Source organism: Leucopleurus acutus (assembly GCF_964270905.1).
Source record: "Leucopleurus acutus genome assembly, chromosome: 11".
Classification (NCBI taxonomy): Eukaryota; Metazoa; Chordata; class Mammalia; order Artiodactyla; family Delphinidae; genus Leucopleurus; species Leucopleurus acutus.
The window spans coordinates 61,186,691-61,211,511 of record NC_139152.1 but is presented as its reverse complement, the minus strand read 5'-3'; the positions used below and the strand labels follow the sequence as shown (position 1 = coordinate 61,211,511).

Below are 24,821 nucleotides of genomic sequence, written 5' to 3'. Positions count from 1 at the left end.
CATCCCCCCTCCGTTCCGCAGTAGGATTGGAGAGGTGAAGCCCAGGGGAGAGGTGGCTGGGAGATCGGAAACGGGGACACTGTCAGCCAGGACTCCCAGCTCGGGGATGCAGGGGGTGTGCCTCCAGCAGCTTTTCCCCGGGCCTCGCTCCTCCTAGAAAGCACCCCTCCGCCCGCAAAACGTTTGCATTTCTTGGGAAAGGGGGATGGGGTGGGATGCACTGATCACTTCTGCTCCCCAAAATGGATCCTAGTCAGTCGTTTCCTTTCCCAAGTAATAATAATTTCAACAATAGCAGTAATGTGAAAAGGAGATTGGATCAGGAAATTTGGGAGAGGTCTCCCTGGTGAAAGGCACCAGCAGGGACGTTTTTTTTTGCTCTGACTTCCGCGTTCAGTCTATTTGCCTGGCCCGGGAAGGGGAGTAGAGGTCGCGCAAGGGGCACTCCTCGCGAGCCGGCAACAGCGGGCTGTCCAGAGTTCACCGAGAGTACGCGTTTAGTGGGGGCTCGCCGCCCAGTCTGGGGGTCTCTCACTCAACACTGCCAAGTTGCCTGGGCAGAGAGAACTCCCTGCCTAAGGGAACAGCCTCCCGGAGAGGGTAGGAGGGAGAGGGTCTCGGAATATGAGGGAGGAAAGGGACGGGGCACTGGGAGAGGACGGGGGTGGGGAGAGGGGGAGGGGAGGACTTAGGAGGGAAAGATAAGGGGTTTGGGGAGAGAGAGAGGGGGAGAGTTAGGGGCTGGGAACAGGTGAGACTTGAGAGAGGACAGAGGGCAGAGAGGGTGAAGGGTGAAAAGATGAAGGAGACAGAGCAGAGGGAGAAAGGTGTGAGGCGGGTAAAAGGTGTCAAGGAAGGTCAAGGAAGATTCGGACTGCTATCTCCTCAGTTCTCTAGAAACCTGGGAAAGGTATGATGCTTGAGGCGGGGACAGGGCTGGGCGCCAAACTCATCCTGGGAGGGCCCTTTGCCCCTCGCCTTTCTGTCAACCCTGCATCTTGGGACTCTCGGGCTGGGAGTGGGGGTGGGAGTCACAGCGCGGCTCCGCCGGCCGAGATCTTTAACTTGGTGCTGTGTTCGCCTCCCCCCAGTCATGTCTAAGGCACAGAGATGGGCAAGATCGAGAACAACGAGAGGGTGATCCTCAATGTCGGGGGCACCCGGCACGAAACCTACCGCAGCACCCTCAAGACCCTGCCCGGGACGCGCCTGGCCCTTCTCGCCGCCTCCGAGCCCCAGGGCGACTGCCTGAAGGCGGCGGGCGACAAGCTGCAGCCGTCGCCCCCTACGCTCTCGCCGCCGCCGCGACCGCCCCCTCTGTCCCCCGGGCCGGGCGGCTGCTTCGAGGGCGGCGCGGGCAACTGCAGCGTCCGCGGCGGCAGCGACTACCCCCGGGGCAGCCGCGAGTTCTTCTTCGACCGGCACCCGGGCGTCTTCGCCTATGTGCTCAACTACTACCGCACCGGCAAGCTGCACTGCCCCGCCGACGTGTGCGGGCCGCTGTTCGAGGAGGAGCTGGCCTTCTGGGGCATCGACGAGACCGACGTGGAGCCCTGCTGCTGGATGACTTACCGGCAACACCGCGACGCCGAAGAGGCGCTCGACATCTTCGAGACCCCCGACCTCATCGGCGGCGACCCTGGAGACGACGAGGACCTGGCGGCCAAGAGGCTTGGCATCGAGGACGCCGCGGGCCTGGGGGGCCCCGACGGCAAGTCCGGCCGCTGGAGGAGGCTGCAGCCCCGCATGTGGGCCCTCTTTGAGGACCCCTACTCGTCCAGAGCCGCCAGGGTAAGGCCAGAGTCGCCCCCTTCCCTGCTGCGCCAACTTCTCCCAACTCCTTCCGCAACTTCCTGTTCTTTTCCGCCGAGGCCTCTGGGATGGGGGCAGGGGGAGAAGAGAACAGGGTTCCCTAACCTGGAGACGAGGGGCCCCTCCCGTGCAGGGTAAACTCAGGGACTCTGGCCCCGATCCTCCCTGCTCCCTACCCCCCGCCCCCCAGCATCCCCTTCCTCTCCTCCTCAACTGCAACTGAGATTTACTTCAGCAGATGGGACCGAAAGGGCAAATGTCGGCTACTCTGGGCGAGTCTGTCCGGACCCTTGTTCTGAAACCGCTATCACACTTTCTGTTGAGTTTCTTTTTCTAACTCTTGTTCCAACGTTTTCTTTAGCTCGGATGGCCACTAATCTGAGGACAGTAGAGGAGAAATGGAATATATGTCCGTGGTTGGGCCGGGAGAGGGTGTGCCAGGAGGTTCATTTTGTGAAAACCTCCCGAATGTTGTTTGCGCCTGTGTCCTTCCAAGAGAGAGCAGTGCTGGGTTTGCTTGTCCCCGTGAGTTGACGGGATAGCCCACCTGCACAGTGAATTTTGGAGTCTGATGCCTTTCCCCTTGTGCTGTATCTGTGTTTTCTACAGGTTGAACGCCAATTGGTCACTTTGGTGATCCTGGTTTAGTGGGAGTCTCTAAATTAAAGACTGGGTAATTTAGATTGTAGGCAACTTTATTATACTCTATAGATTGTGATCCCATCCTCAATTTTTCTTTTCAGTCTTTAGCTTGAGTGACAGTTTAAATTTAGTCCTTGATACCCACGATTAATTCTTCAAAATCCCAATGAAGAGATTATAAAAGTAACTAATAATGGTTTCTCTAGTTTTAAAGGAAAGAAAAGAAATATAAACAACCCAAAATTATACAGTATGTGAATGGTTTTTAATTATATGTGAGAACAGAGTACTGTATTTAGTTAAATCTTTGTAACTGCATGTGTCTGGTTTGCTTCTGACACCCAGAAAAGATTCCCCTTGGGCAGAATGGGAATTCTCCCAGCTTAACTTTGGCTATATCCTCATTATTGTGTTCCCCTGAATGTCAGAAGTCTCTGCATCTGAGATGTTGTGCAGCTGATAACATGTCAGAAGATGTGCTTCTGATACCACTTTAGTAGAAGTCTGAGGATATGTTTTGTTTTCAATTTGAAATAGAATATCAAAGAGACAATTTAAAGCATTGCTACTTTATGGGATCTGGTATTTAAATGCATACATAAATTCTAGTATGCCCATGTTCTCATATTTGAATGTAGAATTACTAACTTCAACTCTGAAATCTTCCTTCTAAGACCATTCTATAAATTCAGCAAGAGTTGGCATTCAGGGAAAAAAAAGTGCATATTATTTATTTAAGTTAAATCATAGGCTCATGACCCTTACCTCTGTTGTTTTGGATTTCAGCCAAGTGCTACAGTGCTCTTTCCACTTGGCAGCTGAAAAGATAATCTGCATTTGTTTTCAGACTCATCCTATAATTTTCTTATTTTATGTGGTACAAAAAAAGACAGGAAGTTTTATTATCTTTCCTCATAATAATAGAATACATTTTATTGTAGACCAGGTTGCACAGCAAAAACTTTAAGATGTTCAGTTTTTATTATTGCTATGGTAATTGATTCTATTGATTATTGGTCAATGGCTAGACTATTGAACTGAAAATAGTTTTTTAAAAATCTTACTAAGATTTCATTGTAGTAATATTAAGGATTTGACCTGCATCCCTTTTAGGTGAGGAAAAGAACACAGATAGATTAGAGATTAATACAAGGTCAAAGAGCCATTAGAAGCAGAATCAGCTCAGAATCATAGACCTGGAAAATTTCTTTGAGATCACCTCGTGAGGACCCTGTATTTTGTAGATGAGGAAAATGAAGACTGCAGATACTAAGTGAGGGCCAAGGTCATACAGCGAGTTATTAGCAGAGCCAAAATTATGCTGGAGGTCTCATGACATCCCCCCCAGGCCCTTTCCACCACAACCACTGATTATAACTGACTGTCTGGCTTGTGAAATCTCTGCATATAGTGTTGCTCTTGAGATTTAATGCAGCATAGGACAGTCACTAGAATTCTAACTTTGAAAGGTCATCTATGACATATGTGTATATATATATATATTTTTTCCAGGTCTTTGGCTGTACCACCCAACATTAGAGTGCAAATATGGGATTCCAGTTTTCTTAAAATGAACGCTGTTTTAACTTTCCATTTTTATTGACCAGTTGATATGTAATGTTTTCCTTTTTGTTCAGACTGGCTAACATTTGTGGGACTTGTCTTCAAGAAAATCCCTTTTCAAATTATTAGGGGTTGCCTGAAGAATACTCAGAAGTCACCATTCTATTTAAATGTGATTTAATATTTTTATATGGACACTTTTAGTTCAGATGATTGACAGACAATGTTATCTGACTAATTTGATAAATAGAATTACATTGGGAGGTCACTGGATGAAATTATATTTTGCATGGACATGATTCTAGGAGACATAAAATCAATTATCAAGTGGTTTGTTTTAGCTGTGGTCTTACTGTCACAAGTCTCATTCTTAATAGAAGTATTTAACTTTTATAAGCCCTCTTACTTTTCATTTTACATTAGTTCATCTTTTATTGATATACTTGAGATGAACAATTTTAACTGTCCAAATTCTATTTTCAGTTTGTTACACCTGTTTCAACATTGTCCTTATCCTTTCCCAACATTGAGGAGATTGGCTCAATTTTATAATAGACATGTTTAATTTCTAACTTTTATGATCTAAAGTGGCAGACTGAAACAAGAGTGATAGGAACTGGATAATTAATTGAATTCTACAACACTGTATTTTTGCCTTTTGTTTTGGTTGGCATTTCCACCTCCTCTATTACTTTTAATTTATGATGTAAATACATATTTGAGAGGTCTACATTGTTCAGGTTAACTTGGTAAATAAGTTTATACTTTTCATTTATGAATTGTATCCTTAAGAATAGTATTCCAAAATAGAAATTTATAAAAATTTAAATATAAGTTGTCATGGAAACCTGTTGTTCAGAAAATGAGATCAGGAAAGAAAAGGTGAGATTATTCCGTTGATGCCATTGAGTGATATTTACAAATAGTAAAAAACAAGGAGGCATAGATGTTTTTGTAAAAATGTTCTGCATTGTATATTTCCAATTTAATGTCTAAGTTTTAGAAGGAAATGAAGCTTGTATGCGCTTTCCTATGAAGGCATATAATAGTAAGTGAACAGGCACCAGGCAGAAATTCTTTAATAGAACTTCTAGATTTTTTAGAAGTTTGAAAGATAATATAAGCACAAAATTTCCCAATATTACAGAGCTAAGAGTGGTTATATTAGATCTCCCTCTTCTTTTCACTTATTTTTTGGGGGAAGGAGGGAAAGTGATTGAATTAGGTTCTGGTCTAGAGTGTGGCCCTTCCTTGGCAGCATGTGTATCTTTGATTACCTGATAGACCTTTTCTTTTTTTACTCTCAAACAGAATTTTAGAAAAGAAAAACAAAACAAAACAAAAAAAACTGCCATAGAACCATATTTAAGATGTTGGCTTTTTGGTGTGGGTCTGAATCACTTCGTATATGTTCTCCAGACCTTTATCTATATACCACTATATGCAGATAATCCTGACTATACTTGGATTATGATAGTGAATCCACCATTTTTATAATCTTGAAAATATACTTTATTAGTATTTTAAATTGTTTATTTCCACAGCATTACTAAAATATACTCCTTAAAACTATTAAAATTTAAACTTAAATATCTAGAATTGGATTCAGAATTGCAAATATGTAATTTACTTTTTATGGGCCATTTTTTCCTCTACCTCAAAGCACAAAACAAAACAGGAAAGAAATTATCTAAGTAGCTATTTGCTAGCTTTAAGTATAACGTTTAATTTAAAAAAATTATAATAAGACAAAGACAGTTTGAGTCATATATTAAGATTAAAGAAAGAAAGTGTATTAATTCTTGTTTTGTGAGCCTTGCTCCAGTTAAAAGAATTAATGGTCAAATATAGCTTGTTTATAAAATATTGCTCTTAATTATTAAAATTTTAGAATGTTTATTTAATCAGTGAATACTGATTATGCAGTCATTGTACCAGAAACTATGTAAGCTACTGGGAATGCATGAGAAGATATAGTGCTTTGCCCTCAATAAGCTCGCCACTCTATTTATAATAAGATATCTCCTAAAACATTATCTATTCAATTAAAAATGCAACAAAATAACAACAAACAAAATTCCAGAAATATTATAGATGTTTTCCTAAAAAAAAAAAAATCTCACATAGAAATATTGCCTAGATGTGCAGGAAAATATTCCATCTAGAAATGATGGTCTCAGAAATTCCCTGGCGGTCCACTGGTTAAGACGCCCGTGCTTTCACTGCAGAGGGCCCAGGGTTCAATCCCTGGTTGGGGAACTAACATCCCACAAGCTGCAGGGGGTGACCAAAAAAAAAAAAAAAAAAGAAATGATGGTCTTAAGGTATTGTTAGTCTTTATTTTATTATGTGAAAATGTTAGGCTTTTTCAATCTTGATTTTTCTGTTTTTCAAAGTGATTTATACACTCTCTTTCTGCAGCATTATTGAAGAATATGTTAAACGATGTACATATACCAAACAACTGAATTATTTGCAGTGTGGTCGAGTGTCTTCATCCCTTGCATTTTAATTACAAGTTATGACCAACCATATGACAATGCAAATCCAAACTTCAGACCCCTAAAAAGAGTTTGGTGTAATAGTCTGGTGTGTTTGCATTTGCTGTATAAGCATCTAAGTGTCCTTTAACCTTTTCCAGGACACTAATTGTATAGTTCACAAATTAATTTTATTCTTATATTCTGAGCATTGGATAAGATTAGAGAGTGCCTCATTCAACATATAATTTTAAAAAAACAGGTAACTCTAATAGAATTGTATTTTCAGTAGTGTATTTTATCACAAACTAGGTGATCTGATCCATTGCTGGGGCATTAGGCATGCCAAAGGTGAATAGCTGGACAGATTAGGTATGACTTTTTTCTGTTATATTTTCCCAAGAATTCATCTGTAGAACTGAGTTGACAATACTAAATGAGAGTCAAGGACATTTTTCTTCTCTGTCAAGAAGCTTATTTTCAAAGCAACTGAAACAAGGAAATGTGTAGGTTTATAAAGAAATGCAGGTCAACCTTTCCCATTAGAAATATGTATCATTACTATTTATTTTTACTACTGCAAATAAAGTAAATGCAGTTTTTAGATCTCATATATTTTTCAAACTCTGAGTCATTTATCCTTTTTATTATGGCAACCTTTAAAGTATATCTGAATGAAATAGTAAAGGACACTAAAGGACTGATAACATATAAAAACAGATCTCCGTAAGGAAATATAGAGTGGCAACATAATCTAAACAATAACCATCAATATATGATATAAACTTAATTCAATTCTTTTTGAAGTATGAAGGGCTTTTCTTTTGGAAGAGCAGTCAAGATTTTTTTTTTATGACAGGATAGCATTGCTTTTTTGCTTTTCTCATAGGTTGAAGGGTAGTGATTAATTTTAATACTCTGTAGTCAATATTTTCTCAGAAAGTGACTAAAATGTGGGTGTTGGGAGGAGAAGAGACTAGAAGTAGAGAATATATGGAAACAGCATTGGAAAAATGCCTGAGTTGGAATCCATGAGACCTAGGCACTAACCTTGATTTCACAACTAGCTGTGTGACCTTAAAGAATTTACTTCATCTTCTTGAGTCTTGATATCCTTCAGCCTTATTCTGAAAGAAAAAAATGGGGATGACACATTGGACTAGATAAGTATCCAAACTTCTTTCCAGCTCTAAGATTTTGAGGTTTGGAGGAAAAATAAGGATAGTGATTGCTAAAAATCCCTTGGGTGGGGGGAACAGTATGTCTGCACTGGTTTTGATTGTACTCTAGGGACCATCACCCTAATAGGGTAAACTAGTATGGATTTCTTTTGTTTTTTGCATTTTAACTTTCTGCCCTTCTTTTTCCCTACAGCTGTTGGGTAACTGCTGCTCTGGTTACCATAGAAACAGGTTAGCTCCTAGCTTCTTGTTTCCATTGAAAACAGCTTTCTCTCAACCACATATTGATCTCAGGAAATCATTTTGCTGTGGCTCTGTCATGAAACCCATAAAGATGATCGGCTCTGTCATTTCCTAAGTCTAAGATTCAGTGCAGGTGTATACCCATCCACCCACAAGGATAACTGATTAGATAATCTCAGTTTCATTTCCATTTGAATAGAGCCTTGTCAAAGACACCAGCGTTTTCCCCTTCCCGTATCTTATACAGAAGGGAAAGTCTTACTCACTTGAGGATTTACAGGTATGCCTAACACATTGAAGTGTTTACAAAATAGTGTCAAATTATTTAGTCCTAATCTCTTTCACAGCTCATTCTATCAGAGTAAGCATAGAGAATGGTATGCTGTCTAGCACACTTCATAAGCTTGTATTTTAATGTACTCATTAATGAAGACTATTTCAAGAGAAATATATGTAGGTATTATATAGGGCACCATATTTCTCTTTTGGGAAAAAATAGTTTTTCTATTTCAGTATATACATATTTACATAAAAACATATATTCACTGTCATACTGTAGATACACACTCAGGGTTTGTATATGTTTATAAAATTTTTATATGGATAAATGAAGGAAGAGACTCATGGGAGTATTGCTTAAAGTTTTGATTGAGAATATTAATTTGTATGTGTGCATGTGTATATTTATATATATAATATATACTCTTTGAATGAGATTGGTATATAAAACAGACTTCTAGTGTGCATGAGGCTTAAATTGGAAGGAAACTGGTGATCACCTGACACAGTTACCTCAACTCACAGAAAAAGCAGCTGGCTTGTTCATAGCCTTGGCTAGTTAGTGACAGTAGCAGGGCTAGAATTTAGATCTTCTGACCCCTGGCGCTCTTCGCATTCAATCTTGATTGCTTAGTCTGGGTTGGGTTTAACGTTAGGTGCACAGATTTTAGCTTCTGGGAAGCAGTAAGTATGTTAGTTGGGGTAGGGTCTGTCCTCTTCCATGTCCTATTGTCACTGTTTTAGATATTCCCTCTATTTCCAGATCCCCTCCAGATGAATCCTTCCATTGCTGCCTTCTCTACCAGTTCTATATCTTACTGTTCTACTACCTTTAAAGCCTCAAAACTAACCTGCCTGTGCACTTACCTCCTATTTTTTCCCTTTATCCTTGTGTGTGTGTGTCTTTTGTAATATGTTTTTCTAATTTTATTGGACTTATTGCCTTTGGAATTTTTAAATGCAGCCCTAGTTCAACCTATTGGTGATGGTTAATGTGTTTTATAGAACATTCTTTTCTCACATGTAATTAACCAGATCATGGTTGGCTTTACACAGGAATAACTGGTAAATCAGAGTGAAAGATACTTGGAGTGGTTTTTAAGATCTGAAAATGAGATTATATATTGTTTGAGGTCAGCAAATACAGGACAGAAAAACTTTTCCTTCAACCTTCTTTTAGTAGACAGTTATCCAAAGGTGGTGTTTTCTTCCTTGTGGTGGGATGTAAAGCAGCATTATAATTTTTGGAATGTTTGAAAGAATGCATTTTATAGGAATCAAAACAGAAGAAGTTTCTGGTAATATTGGGAAAAAAGTACTCCATAATTGCTATGGTTAGTTGACTGACCTTTTCTTCTGAAAGCTCATAATGATAGAGACATCTTTGTAATCTGACATTTCCTCAGTGTTCATGTATTAAGAAAATCCTATGCAGACACCTCAGTGTCATCTTCATTTTCTGTTTGAATACTCTGGTGGGTTTGCTATCAGATCTTGGAGTTTGCCATTCTTCATGTATCTGACAACGTTGCTGATATCTTTAAAAACTGGAGCAAAGGTCAAGATAGCCCTTCTTGGCAAGTGATATGTGATTTAGTCTCAGCTATGGAAGGTGTTCTCCTTTGAGTTGTCTCCATGGAGAAAGTCCAAGTGACGAAAATATGCCACCTTTTGACCACAGACATTCTCTTATTTTACACCAATACTTTGTCCAGAATTTGAAAGTTATCACTAAATGATAAAATGCAAATTTTTTTTATAAAATAAAGTGATCCTAGATAACATTGTCATGATATCCAAATAATATTGTTAATTCTAAATTTAAGACATGTTTATGAATTATGTTTAAGCAAAAACAATTTGGATGAATATAAAATTATTCATTGAGTAGTTTGTCAGATTGGGCTTAATGAAAGGGACAGATTATTCAGAATTTCTGTAAATTTTGTATCTGTGTTTGTAAATTATACAACAGAAATTCAGGTATAGGGTTGCTTATATTTCTGTTTATTGATTAAGGATAAAATGCCATTTGCTAAAAGTGAATATTGTGTAATAACTGTATTGGAAACAATGGCAAAGTAATCATAGCAAGAGGAAGCTTCCTTACTATTGGGCTGGCCAAAAAGTTCATTCGGATTTTTCAGTAAGATGTTATGGAAAAACCCGAATGAATTTTTTGGGCAACCCAATATATTAATTTGGATAAAATTGTTATTTAGGAAAACAGAACAATGCATCATTATAGTTTGATTTACTGTTTAAATTGTCCTGCTTCTCTCTTGGGGTGAACAGTGAGAGGGCAATTATGAAAATTATTAAAATACTATTAATGAAACCCATCTTTCATATAAATTGAGTAGGAAATGGACAGAACAGAGATTTAGCTGGCCCTTTTTTGGTGCAAATGGAATCTAAAGTAGCAAGTAGCCTTTTTTTTTTTTAGCTGGAACTTTATTATCAGGCCTGAGTGACCTGTGAGGGTCATATAAAATGATTAGTGGGTGCATCAAGTTGAACAACCATCATATTTGTATCATGATGGAGAAACATTTGTGAGCTTATGCTTAATTCTTAGGTTCAAAATGGTGTTGACTGTGCTTTGATATTTGGAATACAATGCTAGAGATATAAAATTCATGCAAATTAATGAAATCAAATATATTTTAATGTACTAATAGGCTGCAATGACATTCAAAATGGATTAGTCTTAATTCAGAAACAGGATTCTTTCGTTGTTTCACCTTCTCCTGAGAGTCCAGTGCTCAGTTTTTAGTTGTAACATGTGCATACTATCAGTTCTTTAGTTTTTTTAAAATTTAGTGATTGTTTTCAATACTTATTCATTTTTCTATTTATGTATTAATCATGGATTTAATTCATCTTAAATTTCTCTATATAGGTGATTTCTTGGTAACTTTACTTTTGAGTACTTGACTTTGTGCTTCACTGCTAGGTTTCTTTGTCAACAACATTTTGTGTTTCCTCTACCTTGGCTTGCATCACTTGGTTGATGAAGTAGTGTGCCGTCACCAGGTATTAGTACATTTTTCTCAGCTAAACAAACTGGAAGCGTCAAAGATGAAAGTTTTCAAATGCTTTTGAATCTCTCTGCTGACAGTTATTGAGCTTCAACTATTGGTCAAAACTAGGTTAGTACTGAGAATGCAATGGTTAAAATTTGGCATTTACCTTCAAAATGCTTGTATTCTATTGGAAAAGAACAACTGTATGTCCATAGTTACAATATAATGCATTAACACTATAATAGAGATATTGGTATAGTGTGGACACACAGATTTGGGAAGGACCCAGTCTCCTATACAGAGGAGATGAGATTTTAGTTAACGGGCAAGAGATAAAGTTTTTCCCAGCAATCAAGGATTAGGTTAACAGAGTAGTGTGCAAACATGGAAGTTTGACAGAGAATACCATGCCATGTTATATGGGGTAATAAAAGGATCAGAAGGCAGGGAAACAAGCTTCAGAGGAAGAGAGGGCTTCTGGGCTTATAAATGAGATTTTCTAATGAGATGGATATTCAGTCCAGGGTAGGAATAAACACTGTTATCTCAGTTTATTCCAAAATAGTGGTTCTGAAACTTAGATAGGAATAATTTAAGATGATGACTAAAATTTTTACTTCCCGGGTCTCACTGCAGTAGGATTTGGATAGGATTCAGATAAGATGAACATCTTTGGGGTTGTAGTTGGCTACTGACCCAGTACATGACAGTACTGTGATGTGACTGCTGCCAAAGCAAATACAATTTAACAGTGAATTAAGATAATAATCATGCTTGGACCAGTATCAAAGTGTGTTTTCTAGATCTGCAGCTCTTCAGGGTGTTAACAGATGTTGCCCCTCAAAAGAGTTCCATGGACAGATGAACTCAGAGACTAGTTTAAAACAAAGTTAACTAGGTTTTTATTTTTTAATTTTATTATTATTATTAATATCATTTTTACTACAGCTCTTTTTCAGGCCAAAGAGTTGAAGGACTAGCTGACAGTTGGTTTTGAGATGCGAGTGAATTAATGCAAAGTGAAGTGGTGTGAATTAAAACTCAGTTGGCGAGTTCGAATCCTGACTGTACCACTTGCTTGCTGTATAACTTTCACAAAGTTGCTTCTTTAAGCCTCCCTCTTTTCATCTGGACTGGGGAGATAATAATTTTATCTGACTCAAGGAATCGTTAGAAGGGTGGATTGAGCATAGTCATGTTCAGAAGCCAGCCTGGTTCTCTGGTTCTCTAAATTTTAGCTGTAATATTATTATCATCATCGTCATCATCATCACTATTCTTTACGACAAGCATTGCTTATTTTGGGAGATAGCGTGGTTACAATAGCCCACCTTAAGGGAACTTTCTAGCATTTAGAATGTTCATAAAAAAATAAGTTGTCTGTTCCTGAGATTTTTCGTATGGGTCTTGGATTACTGTCCAGAAAATTGTAGGAGTAATTCTATCCCTAATGAATAAAGGGTGATTAATTAGAACAATATCTAATGTGTATGTATTATATACCAGGCATTTTACGAGTGGCAAGGTAAAGGCATATTTCCCGCCTTTAAGGAGTTGTGGTGTCCTGGAGGAGAACAGAAGGGAAATGATAGTGCAATGTCAGGAGAGCTCCAGTAGAAGTTAATGTAGTCTTGCCAAGGTGGGAAAAAGACTTCCTGGAGGAAATAGGCCTCTGTTGGTACCAGAAGATGAAGAGGAGGAAATAGCCAGACTTTTTAGAGAGAAGAGCTGAAACAAAGTCCTAAAAGGGAAAGAAGGCAAGGCCTGTACAAGATACTGTAAATAATTCAGGACAGCTACAGCATTGCGTGAGGGATGCGGAGATAGGGCAGGAGACAGAAGCTGAGGTTGGATCCAGAGGCTTGGTAAGCTCTGTTGAGAAGGTCTGGTCTTCCTCTGGTGGTAGTGGGGAGCTTTTGAAGGATTTTAAGCAGAGCAATGGCAGGCATGTTTGTAATTGGGAATATTATTCTGAAACCTTTATACTTGAAGAGGGGATTGGGCTGGGGAAAATGAGTACAAGTTTCTCAGAAGAGCTACAGTTTAGCATGTTATTGCAGTAATCCAGGTCAGAGATACCTGTGATCTTAATTAAAACAGTGGCCAGAGGGATGAAGTAAAATGAACATAATTAAAGTGGAATTGTCTATTAATTACATGCAGTGAATGAGGCAGAGAGAGACGTCAAGAATATCTCCCTAGTTTCTGTTTGCACAATGGAACAAGACAAACTTTATGACTTTTTTCTAATTCAAGAGTCAGTGGTTATATGATTTGAGAAATCAACAGTTATTCTTTCATGGGATTTAACACTATTATATATATATATATATATATATATATATTTTTTTTTTTTTTTTCCTGGTACGCGGGCCTCTCACTGTTGTGGCCTCTCCCGTTGCGGAGCACAGGCTCCGGACGCGCAGGCTCAGCGGCCATGGCTCACGGGCCCAGCGGCCATGGCTCACGGGCCCAGCCGCTCCGCGGCATGTGGGATCCTCCAGGACCGGGGCACAAAGCCGTGTCCCCTGCATCAGCAAGCGGACTCTCAACCACTGCGCCACCAGGGAAGCCCTATAATATTTTGCATTATGTTTTGTGGTTTATCTTTTATACTTCAGTACCAATTACTCGATTATTAATAGCTATTTCATAGATTTTATAGTTGTGAAATTAGATGCAGAGTATGCCCCTTAAATTTTTTGGTTGCAGTAATTCACCACCATAAAAAGGTGGTGAGGAGTAAGAAGTCCTCTGTACAATAAATGTCAGCTTTTTTGGTTTAAAGCCCAAGAAAATAATATTAATTTTTGCATAATTTCTATGAAATGGAAGTGACTAGTTCAATATAGTAGCTCATGTAGACTCCAAAGCTAGAAGCGTAAAGTGAATTGGAGATTTAAAACATACCAATAAGATTCTGTGGCTTTAAAATACTCTTTTAAATTGCTTTAAATAAATATTTCCTTTAGATAAAAGTCCAGGAAGGAGCAAAGGTAGTGAGGAAGAAAAGCAGAAATGAAAACAGGCACCAAAGGAGTTAAAATGGGAAGAAGATGGTGTGTTCGGATCCAAGGCAGAGTAATTCCTTCTAAAGCATTAATGTACCATGCTATTTTCTTGCTTACAACCTTGTTATCCCTTTCCTTTGGCTACATATTAAACTATATTTTCCTTAGTCTGGCTCTCCAGAATCTGCCCATCATCCATAAACATAATAATAGCTCTCACAGCTCTACCAGTCAGACTGCATGCTTTGCCATTCCTGAATACGAGGTGCATTCACACTGTTGCACATTTGTGCACTGTTTTCACAGCCTAGAATACTTTCTCCTCCTCTGTGTAACAGGTTGATTCAATCATCTTTCAATAGCCTGTATAATTATCAAGTCTTACTTGACACCTTCTAAACTCTCTCAAAAGCAGTTCATTTCTTCCTCTGAGTTTCTCTATCACTTTGTAGATACAGTATTACTGCATTTAACTGGCTGTATTAGTTTCTCTGAGTTGTTGTAGCAAACTACCACAAACTTGATGTCTTGAAACAACAGAACTTTATTCTCTTATAGTTCTAGAGGCTAGAAGTCTGAAATCCAGGTCTCAGCAGGATTGGTTTCTTTTGAAGGTTTTGAGGGAAAAATCTGCTCCATGGCTCTCTCCTAGCTTCTGGTGGTTCCTGGCAATCTTTGGTGTTCCTCGATTTGTAGACACGTCACTCCAATCTCTGCCACACTTTTCACAAGCTGATCTTCCTTGTGTGTGTCTCTCGGTTTTCTCTTCTTATAAAGACACTAATTTTTGGATTATAGCCCTTAATAACCCAGTATGACCGCATCTTAATTTAACTAATTACAATACCTCTGCAAAGATGCTATTTCAAAATAAGGACATTCTGAGGTTTGGGGTGAATATGCATGTGGGTTGATACCATTTAACCCAGTACACTGACTTTTCCATTTGGGCAACATTTTTGTAGTATCCAATAAATCATTTATTTTCTGACTTCTCCTTTTCCATTTCAGTATGTTCTCATTTAATGGATAGAGTGTCTTCAGGAATCTCTGTGAAGATACCAGTTAAATAATTTTTAAAGTTCTGTCTCATTTCTGGTATTAACTCTGGTCCCTCTATGGGTATTTTTCTTCTATTCTTTCACCTTTGTTCTTTTTTATAGTATTTATTTTCTTGAAATATCTTTTCCTTTGAAAGAGAGTGGGGGTGATTATAGTGTTTTGTGGGTAGATAGGCAGGATCATGCAGAAACAAAGAATTCCCTTCAGGGTGTGTAGGGAGGAGCAGGTGGGCAAGCTAGGGACCCTCTCAAGGCCTAAGAAAGGAAGCTGTATTTGGGGAAAGAAATTTAGTGAATTTCAGTTAATGCAGGGTGACCTTTCTCTTTTCTTTTTCTCCATGCTCTTTGAGGAAATCTGAGGTACTAAGAAGTTTACTTTACTTTTCTCTATCACACCAACACACCTAATAGAAACTGTCTTCTCTACTGTTGAATCTCTACATAATTTAGAGAGCTATTCTTGCTGGCTATATCCTGAGGGAAAATTCTGTAGCCAGCCACTAAAGTAATTCAGGAACTTCCAAGGAGTTGTCCCACAGCCAGCTCCTTGTATTAGGGCCCGTTGCCTCTGGTTCCTCTGGCTTCTGGATCTCTGTGGGAAGAATTGGACCAACTCCCAGAAAAGCTTCCTCTTGCACCTGTATTGAATTCCATTCTCCCTCTCCCCTGAATCTGCATCTCGATTCGTTCAATTCTGTTTGCTTTATATCTTAATATTTCTGGGTCATTGATAGCAATGTTTCCTGTTTTCTATCCCTGTGATATTTTTTCATCACTTTTAATGAGACGTGGCCAAGGAGATGAGGTATACTATCTTCCGCTAGAATTTGATTGTATGTATATAGACTTCTTGCCCATACTCATTACGAACTTCTGCGTAGGGGCACCGTTCCGTTCTTGTTGTTGTTCTCCAGAGTCATGCACAGTGTCTGGTAGTTTTCTCAGTGGGTTTTTATTACCATATGAACAATTCCATTAGTTCTCTTGTCTACAAGGATGTATTCCCCTATGATTCTTCCCTACAAAGTCATTGTTTCTTCTTACCTTCTTTGGGCCCACCTTCTTTATCTACTTTTTGTCTTTTCTGGTCCCCAAATATATATTCCTAGTGAAGAAATTCAAAACCGACGTGTAGTGTGTGACTGTATCATTGCTATAAGAAGCTTGTTAGACTAACATTAATACAAAATCCTAGAAAATTATCACTTGGAGAACAGTGACACTTTAATTTATCATCTGTCCACTGAAAATACATTTGTAAGAACATGAACATTGATGGTTAAACAGATGTTTGTGGTACTTAAAGTTCCCCAATAAAGTAACAGCATCAAGCTGAAATAATGTTTACATATTAGTGTGCTTTAATTTTTTACACAGAGACATTGCCAGTGGGACCAAATGCTTAGTCCTTATTTTACAGAGAAACATCTGACTGACGATAATAGATGGCACTGATTGTCCTGCTTATTACATGGAAACGGGGCCTTCAGTGAAGGGTGCTGTGTTCTAAGAAAAGACGCTGAAGAATGGACGTTGTAGCAGCAAGAAAATTAGACAAGGAGAACAGAAAAAAAAAAAGATTCTTATTCATCAGAGTATTGTTATCTCATTTCATTTAATATAATGGAAATATCCAAGGTGACTTTTTCCTCATGCTACCTAGAATACAGTTTATCAAACCAGTGCAGTAATGAAGACCATTACATCTAAAACCTAATTATGCTCAGATATTCTCTCTAAATTGTGGCAAATATGAAGACTGAGAAAGACATTTAAAGAAACATATATACATTATAGTGGTCATGCAAATAGAAGGAATTGGAAAAGCCTTCATTTATACAAATATATTGTATATATTATAGACATCAAGTAAAACTTTACTGTTTTTAGGAAAAACCATTGTGAGATAGTAGATAAAATAAAAATTATAAAATAAACCATAGTATTCAAAACAGAATAATTTTAGGACAAATTTATGTTTTTAAGATAGGGGATCATTGTAGTTTATTTATTTATTTATTTATTGCGGTACACAGGCCTCTCACTGTCACGGTCTCTCCCGTTGCGGAGCACAGGCTCCGGATGCTCAGGCTCAGTGGCCATGGCTCACAGGCCCAGCCGCTCTGCGGCACATGGGATCTTCCCGGACCGGGACACGAACCCATGTCCCCTGCATCGGCAGGCGGACTCTCAACCACTGCGCCACCAGGGAAGCCCTATTTTTCTTTTTAATTTATTATTTATAAATTTATTTTATTTATTTATTTTTGGCTGTGTTGGGTCTTCACTGCTGTGCGCGGGCTTTCTCTAGTTGTGGCAAGCAGGGGCTACTCTTTGTTGCGGTGTGCGGGCTTCTCATTGCGGTGGCTTCTCTTGTTGCGGAGCATGGGCTCTAGGCACACGGGCTTCAGTAGTTGTGGCACGTGGGCTCAGTAGTTGTGGCTCACGGGCTCTAGAGCACAGGCTCAGTAGTTGTGGCGCATGGGCTTAGTTGCTCTGCGGCATGTGGGATCTTCCCAGACCAGGGCTCGACCCCATGTCCCCTGCATTGGCAGGCGGATTCTTAACCACTGTGCCACCGGGGAAGCCCAGGAAACCCTATTTTAAAAATAAAAAGTAGTCTTAAATCATAAAAGTAAATGTTCTTATTATGGACAATTAAGGGAGTATATAATAGACGAAAAAAGAAAATAGCCATTTTGTCCCCCAAAGGCTATTAGAAATTTAGTATAATTATTTTATTTTTATTTCCTCTAAGATAGTTTTAGTCATAGGGGTATAGAGAGTTTTTTTATCCAATATTTAATCTTTGTAATCAGGAACACAGTACCTTCCGATTTTATTCAAGTCTGGTTTTACATCTCAAAAAAGAATTTTATCGTTTACTTCATATATGTCCTATGTGTTTACTTCAAGTATTATACTATATATTTTATGTTTAGTTGGTATTGTGAATGGGATCTTGCTCTCCATTACATTTTAACTAGTTATTGATGGCATATGAGTAAGAGCTACTTTTAGTATATTAATCATTTGTATAGTTATCTTACTGAATCCTTATTGATAGAAACAGTATTTCAGTTTGTTGTTTTAGGTTTTGTGGATATGCCATATATGTAAACAATAATTCATTTTATAATTAATATATCTTTTATTTTTTATTTTTATTATATGTATATAATTGGTAACTATATTTATGGTCATAATTTTCAGATATATTTGTACCTGTTTAAAAAATGACCACTTTTACTTTCTGTCATTATTTCTCATTTTTGAGTCAATTTGGAAACACTTCTTTGTGATATGCTATATATTTTAAAATTTATTTTTTAAGAATGAGTTGAGTATGATATATTTTTGTGGGTATTCATAGATCTGAGGATATCTTTCTGTTGCATTGACCTATGAAAATTATCTTGGCTACGTTTAGAATTTTTGGATACACAATTTTGATCACTAGAATCTGCGGTTTCTGTCTCATATTTAGAAATAATGAAATTAGAAGAAAAAGAGAATAGGGAAATTCTCTGTGCTATAAGCACAGGCAGGAGCACTAAATAAATCTTGACCCCAAGAAGGACATCTCTTTCTGCAAGTTCCACTTCTACTTCCACCTTTAGTCTCCAGTTTTCTTGGTATTCTGCAGCCAAGATTCAGAATTGTCCTGAATTTCCTCCTAATCCATTTATGTTCTAGCATAACCTCTCTTAAGAGGCAGCATATTGTGGTGGCTAAGAGTAGAGATCTTGGCATCGGACAGAGCTGGATTTGGATATGGCCCTACGACATATTAGTTGCATGACCTTGGATGATATAATTAACTTCTTTAAGATTTTGTCTCGTTATTTGTAAAAGAACCTCCTCATAAGATGGGTATTATGAGGATTAAATGATATGAGAACTAAATGAGATAATGCATTTAATGTGTGTAGCAGAATGCCTAACATAAAGTAAGCCTTCTGTAAATGGTAACTATTATCATATGAAGCTTGAGAGCAGGCTGATGTGCAAAATCTTTAGTCTAATAATTGGTGGCATCTTTCAAATGCTTGTTGTATCCCTAGATCTTGGGACAGGAGAGCCTCTTTTCATTGGATCATAGGTAGAAAATCCAGGAGGCTGTGGGAGAGTTTCCGAGATTATTTGTATTTTTGTCAATAGCTTTTGGAGCACAGCTGACAACTTTCTATCATTGCCTTGACTATAATTCCACTAAGTTTAGACCCTGTGTTGAAATGATGTAAGATAATATTCCTGATACCATTGCATGCTTCTCTGAAAGACATGAAGGGAGTAAAGATCATGAAGCACAGGGGAGACTGAAATTACTTTTTAAAAAGTTTTTTAAATTTTTATTTATTTATTTATGGCTGCGTTGGCTCTTCGTTTCTGTGCGAGGGCTTTCTCTAGTTGTGGCAAGCAGGGGCCACTCTTCATCATGGTGCGCAGGCCTCTCACTATCGCGGCCTCTCTTGTTGCGGAGCACAGGCTCCAGACGCGCAGGCTCAGTAATTGTGGCTTATGGGGCTAGTTGCTCCGCGCATGTGGGATCTTCCCAGACCAGGGCTCGAACCCGTGTCCCCTGCATTGGCAGGCAGATTCTCAACCACTGCGCCACCAGGGAAGCCCTGAAATCACTTTTGTTTAGTGAATTACTGATGCCTAGGACAGACTGGTACACAGAAGGTCCTCAAAGAAGTGTTTCCTGACAGACTGGCCACTGATTATTTTGTAAGTGGTGAGGTATACTTCCCAGCATGCAGTGATCCAAAGACTTCTACTTCTTCACCTGCAAATGCATCTCTGAGGGGAGCAACTAGAAACCTTTCTTCCTGCAGCTCAGTGGCTCCCTGGGATGGTTGTCAGACAAGAAGGAACAGAGGACTCTTGAGCATTGTTACACTGCTGGTATTGGAGAACATCACACACTGGCAACTCTCTCCACTTCTGAACTATCAAATAATTGATAGTTCAGCACTAATTTTTGAAGCAGTTAGTGTTCAAATAGAGACAGATAACTTCTCCAGCTGTCCAGTGACACCACTGCCAGAACAACAACAAAGATGGTTGGGTCCTTGCCAGAGGTGATTTCTGTGGTCCCAGAGGTGGAGAAAGGGTAAAATTTAATACCATTTTCATTCAAACGTTATTGGACCAACATATCCCTGTATTTTTTTCTCTTCTTGTTGGCTTTTATACAACTTCTGCTTGCATGTTAATAGTCTCTTCCTAGTATATTTTACTCAAGAAACGTATGATGATTGCAAAAAAGAAGACTTTTAATTATTACTAAATAATTGCTCATAAAGGCTATGTTATTTGAGGAAAACTCAGTAACTGCTAATGAGCTATATAGGGATGCATCTTATTTCAGGTGTGTTTTAAAATATATGGGTATATGCATTCCTAACTTCTGGAAATTTGATTTCTCATAATTTTATTTTATAGTCCTCAGGTTATTATATTTTTGTTATTAGTTGTGCTATTTTCATGCAGGCAATAGTCCGTGGGCAATTAAACTTAAATTAAGCAGTCTGTTCCATGATGTACTTGGGGCAAAGTAGCATCTTGCCTCTGCCTTCAGTTTGGTTCCACAGTCATTCCCTTTGGCCTTCACCGTGTCTCTTCTGCAAATAACTCTCCTTGCAAGCAGAGTCAGCATGCCCCACTGTGAGTTCCGCATGGTTCAGTAAGTGAGGAATAGGCAGGTGAAGGAATACAGCCGAGAAAATAAGGACAAAGAAAGAGGTTGGAACAAAAGAGCATACGCTATAACTGTAATTCAGTAAGACTGATTTTTCTGGTGTTTGGTAACTTGTCTCTTGGAGTTGGTTCCAACAGAGGATTTCTAAAAATGCTTTAAACAATGGCAATGTCATACTAAGGGCATAATCTCCCCAAGAGGAAGTGTGTTCTTCAGTACACAAGTCCTTTGAGATGCTGCATCATAAAAAACAAATTCTGCTTGAGAAATGAGTCACACTGTATCTCCACCTGTTGATTCACAGTGCACATTGTGCATTAAGCCTCTGAGAAATCCCATTTAAAACAAAAAGGAAAATTGCCTATCTTCCAATTTCCTTCCCCAAAACATATAGTTTCAAGGCGTATCTTTCATAAATACTGTCCTTTGGGCACTTTTTTAAAAGGAGATGATATCATTGCTTATCTGAGTTTTGATTTGTGTGTTTTTAAAGCCATTGCTGTGGAGTCACATATTGCAGGAAAGGTGTTAAAATGGCTAATGAAAGGAAAATGACACCTGTGATTCAGGTATCTAAGTTAAACTGCAGGACTGAAATGGGAAAATTTTATGAAATGAGGATTCGGTTCAACTCTGTGTGCCTTTGAGTTTGGCCACCATTCAAGATAACATTTGAGGGGTTTGATCACATGATTCCATAACAGAATAAGGAATCAAGAGCTAAAAAATAAAAAAAAGTAACATGAAAAGAATGTCTTCACGCTTAACAGCAGACCTTTCAAACATAGAAAAGACTAGTGAAATGCTGTCAACTTTGTAAACAACGAAGATTGTTTCTCAATCTAGTAATCTTACTTTTAGGATGAATTATAAGAAAATGTATTCAATATGAAGAAACTAATCTTTGCACAAAAATATTCCTTGAATAATTATTTTATATTAGTGAAAAATTTGAAATAACTTTAATTTCCATCAAAGGGAGATAAAAGATATATGTAAATTATGACAATCCACATGATGAAATATTACTGTACTGTGAAAAATAATATGTATGAAAAAATCTTAGTAATATGGAAAAATATTTATAAAATATTCTCGTAGCAGGTTTAAATTCTACTTATTTCATATATTATTAGCAACTTAAATATATGGTAAAAAAATTCTGAGAATTAGTGAAAAGTTATTTATATAACTGAGCTATAGAGATTTGAGATCATTTACTTTTTCATCCTAAAAGGATTACGTGTTTCTAAGTTTTGTACAGTGGTCATCTGTTAACTTTATAAAAAATATGAATGTACCAGTTTTAAAGAGCACATTTCTAAGGTATAGCAGTGTGCACAAATGAAGCTCTTAGCACTGAAGATGTAGCAGGTCAGGAATTCCGTAAATCTTTCTGCTTTAAAGGAATAGGTAAATTATCAAAAATCTCACATCTAATGTCTAAACTCTAATGCACACCACAGAGAGAAATTATCAGTGAGAAAAATTGTGTCCAATTTAATTTTTATTTATTAATTGATTAGATATTTATTGAGCTTTATGCCTCCTAAGTGCTATTGGTACTGGAGATTATCTCTAGCCTGAAGAATCATACAGTCTAACTGGGATTTGGAGGTGCAGCAGACAGGTAAACAAATTACACAGTTTGGTAAATTCATGAGAGAGATACACAGAATGTCTTAAGAACCCATAGGATGAGCATCTAACCCAGACCTGAAAATCAGGAGAGATTTCCTTGAGAAGGCAACACCTGAGCTGAGTCAAATGACAGGTTCAAAGTAGGCAAAAGAGTAAGAAGCAATATGTTCTTTATAGAGGGGGCAACACTGAGAATGCCTCGAGTTTGAGTGCCCCATAAGGCAATCATTTTGGCTTGAGTAGAGTACAGATGCACAGAGGAATGGTGAGGGAGAGCCCAGTGTTTTTCCTTAAAACGCACTAGATGGTTCTAGAACTCCAAGAATCATTCTCAGAGAAGCCTAAAGAAAATTTCCAATAGTCTAGGATTTGTAGCCTCTTTTGTACTGTGACTCCACTGATATACCTCTATTTTCTTTATTGGCATTACAATGAAATTGAAATTAATAACTAAAGTAACATTTATAGGAGACTATGATAGTACATTTATTTAGTAGGTAGCAGATTTTATAGCATTCTGTTTTCAGAAATACATACAAATTGAATAAGTATGCAAACTAATAAATCACATAAACTTAGTAATGTGTTACCATTGTGCCAGTCCAAAGATGTCTTTCATAATTCTGTCCTCTATTATCTGGTTAAATATAGCATCTGTTATAGCATTCCTATAAAGGGTTACACATCAAGTCGTTTTTGTAACTCTTTTTTGGTGATACGCGGGCCTCTTACTGTTGTGGCCTCTCCCGTTACGGAGCACAGGCTCGGGACGTGCAGGCTCAGCGGCCATGGCTCACGGGCCCAGCCGCTCCGCGGCATGTGGGATCTTCCCGGACCGGGGCACGAACCCGTGTCCCCTGCATCGGCAGGCGGACTCTCAACCACTGCGCCACCAGGGAAGCCCTGTAACTCTTGATTATTCTATTTCTTCCATGAGAATTCGACAGATCTTACATCATTTCAGATGTAGAATTTGCTCTTAACATTCCAGATATGTTCTCTATATCCTTCCAGCTCTATACCTCTGTCCCTTCAGAGATAGTCTGCATTCATGTATCCATTAATGGATATTTACATACTAAAAATTTCCCATGAGAATATCCGCCCTGATTCTGAGTAGTGAGGATTGGGCACGTAACCACCACAAGTATTTAAACTCTGTTTTGTCTCTGTGGTTTCACAGATCATTTTGCAGGCAGGCACTGAGATATGTGTGTCTCTTTAATCCATGCGTCTTACAGGACTAGATGAATATTTTGAATATAATCTTTCTTAGGTGCTGTGAGATAATTAAAAGAGATCGCTGTGAGATAATTAAAAGACATCACTGTGCCTGGTGACTCCTACCTACATTTCCTTAATTCAGGAAAAAAATGCTGTGTGGCAGCACATTCTATCAGGTAATGTAAGGGAGTAAAAAGAAGTGCCTGGCAGAATTAGACCTGGGTTTACATATCCGCTCTGCCAATTAAATTATTGATTTCCAGGGAGTTACCTCACTTCCCTTGCTGAAAGGGGAGATGTAGTAAGGGTTAAGTGAGAAAAATATATAAATTGACTTCACATAGAAGGTACTTATCTAATGGTTGATATTATTGTTAGTGATTAAATCCAGTGCCATTAACCCAGGTTTTCTTAGCCTAGCCGATCGACATCTGTGGAGACTCAACTAGATGATGAAGTTGGGACTACTAAGTATCTGCTCTTGAACAGTGCAAAAAATGTTCAGCTCCTACAAAAGGATGTATGATTATTAAAATTATTCATTTTGTGTTTCTACAAAATGGAAGACTCTGTGTCATTAATGGGGCTACACAAGTCCTTATAGAATTTACATTTAGAAAACATGAACCAATTATTACAAGCAAATATGATGTGTTATAACAGTGTGTATACAGGGAACATATAGAAAGTGGATTTAATCAAGCCAAGGTAATCAGAGAAAACCTACAGGAATTAAACTTTATAGATTTTTTTAAACATCTTTATTGGAATATAATTGTTCTACAGTGGTGTGTTAGTTTCTGCTTTATAACAAAGTGAATCAGCTATACGTATACATATATCCCCATATCTCCTCCCTGTTGCGTCTCCCTCCCACCCTCCCTATCCCACCTCTCTAGGTGGTCACAAAGCACCAAGCAGATCTCCCTGTGTTATGCAGCTGCTTCCCACTAG

General features: G+C 38.4%; 1 protein-coding gene across 1 annotated transcript in view; it reads left to right on the top strand.

Moving 5' to 3' along the window:
- The first annotated feature begins 493 nt into the window (after positions 1-493).
- The window catches only part of KCNC2 (potassium voltage-gated channel subfamily C member 2), a 193,381-nt gene continuing 169,053 nt past the window's right edge, over positions 494-24,821 (top strand). Inside the window, exons 1-2 of the mRNA XM_082850157.1 lie at positions 494-600; positions 1,092-1,791. Coding sequence (XP_082706283.1) covers positions 1,111-1,791 — 681 coding nt within the window. The 5' untranslated portion in view covers positions 494-600; positions 1,092-1,110. The remainder of the gene's footprint in view (positions 601-1,091; positions 1,792-24,821) is intronic.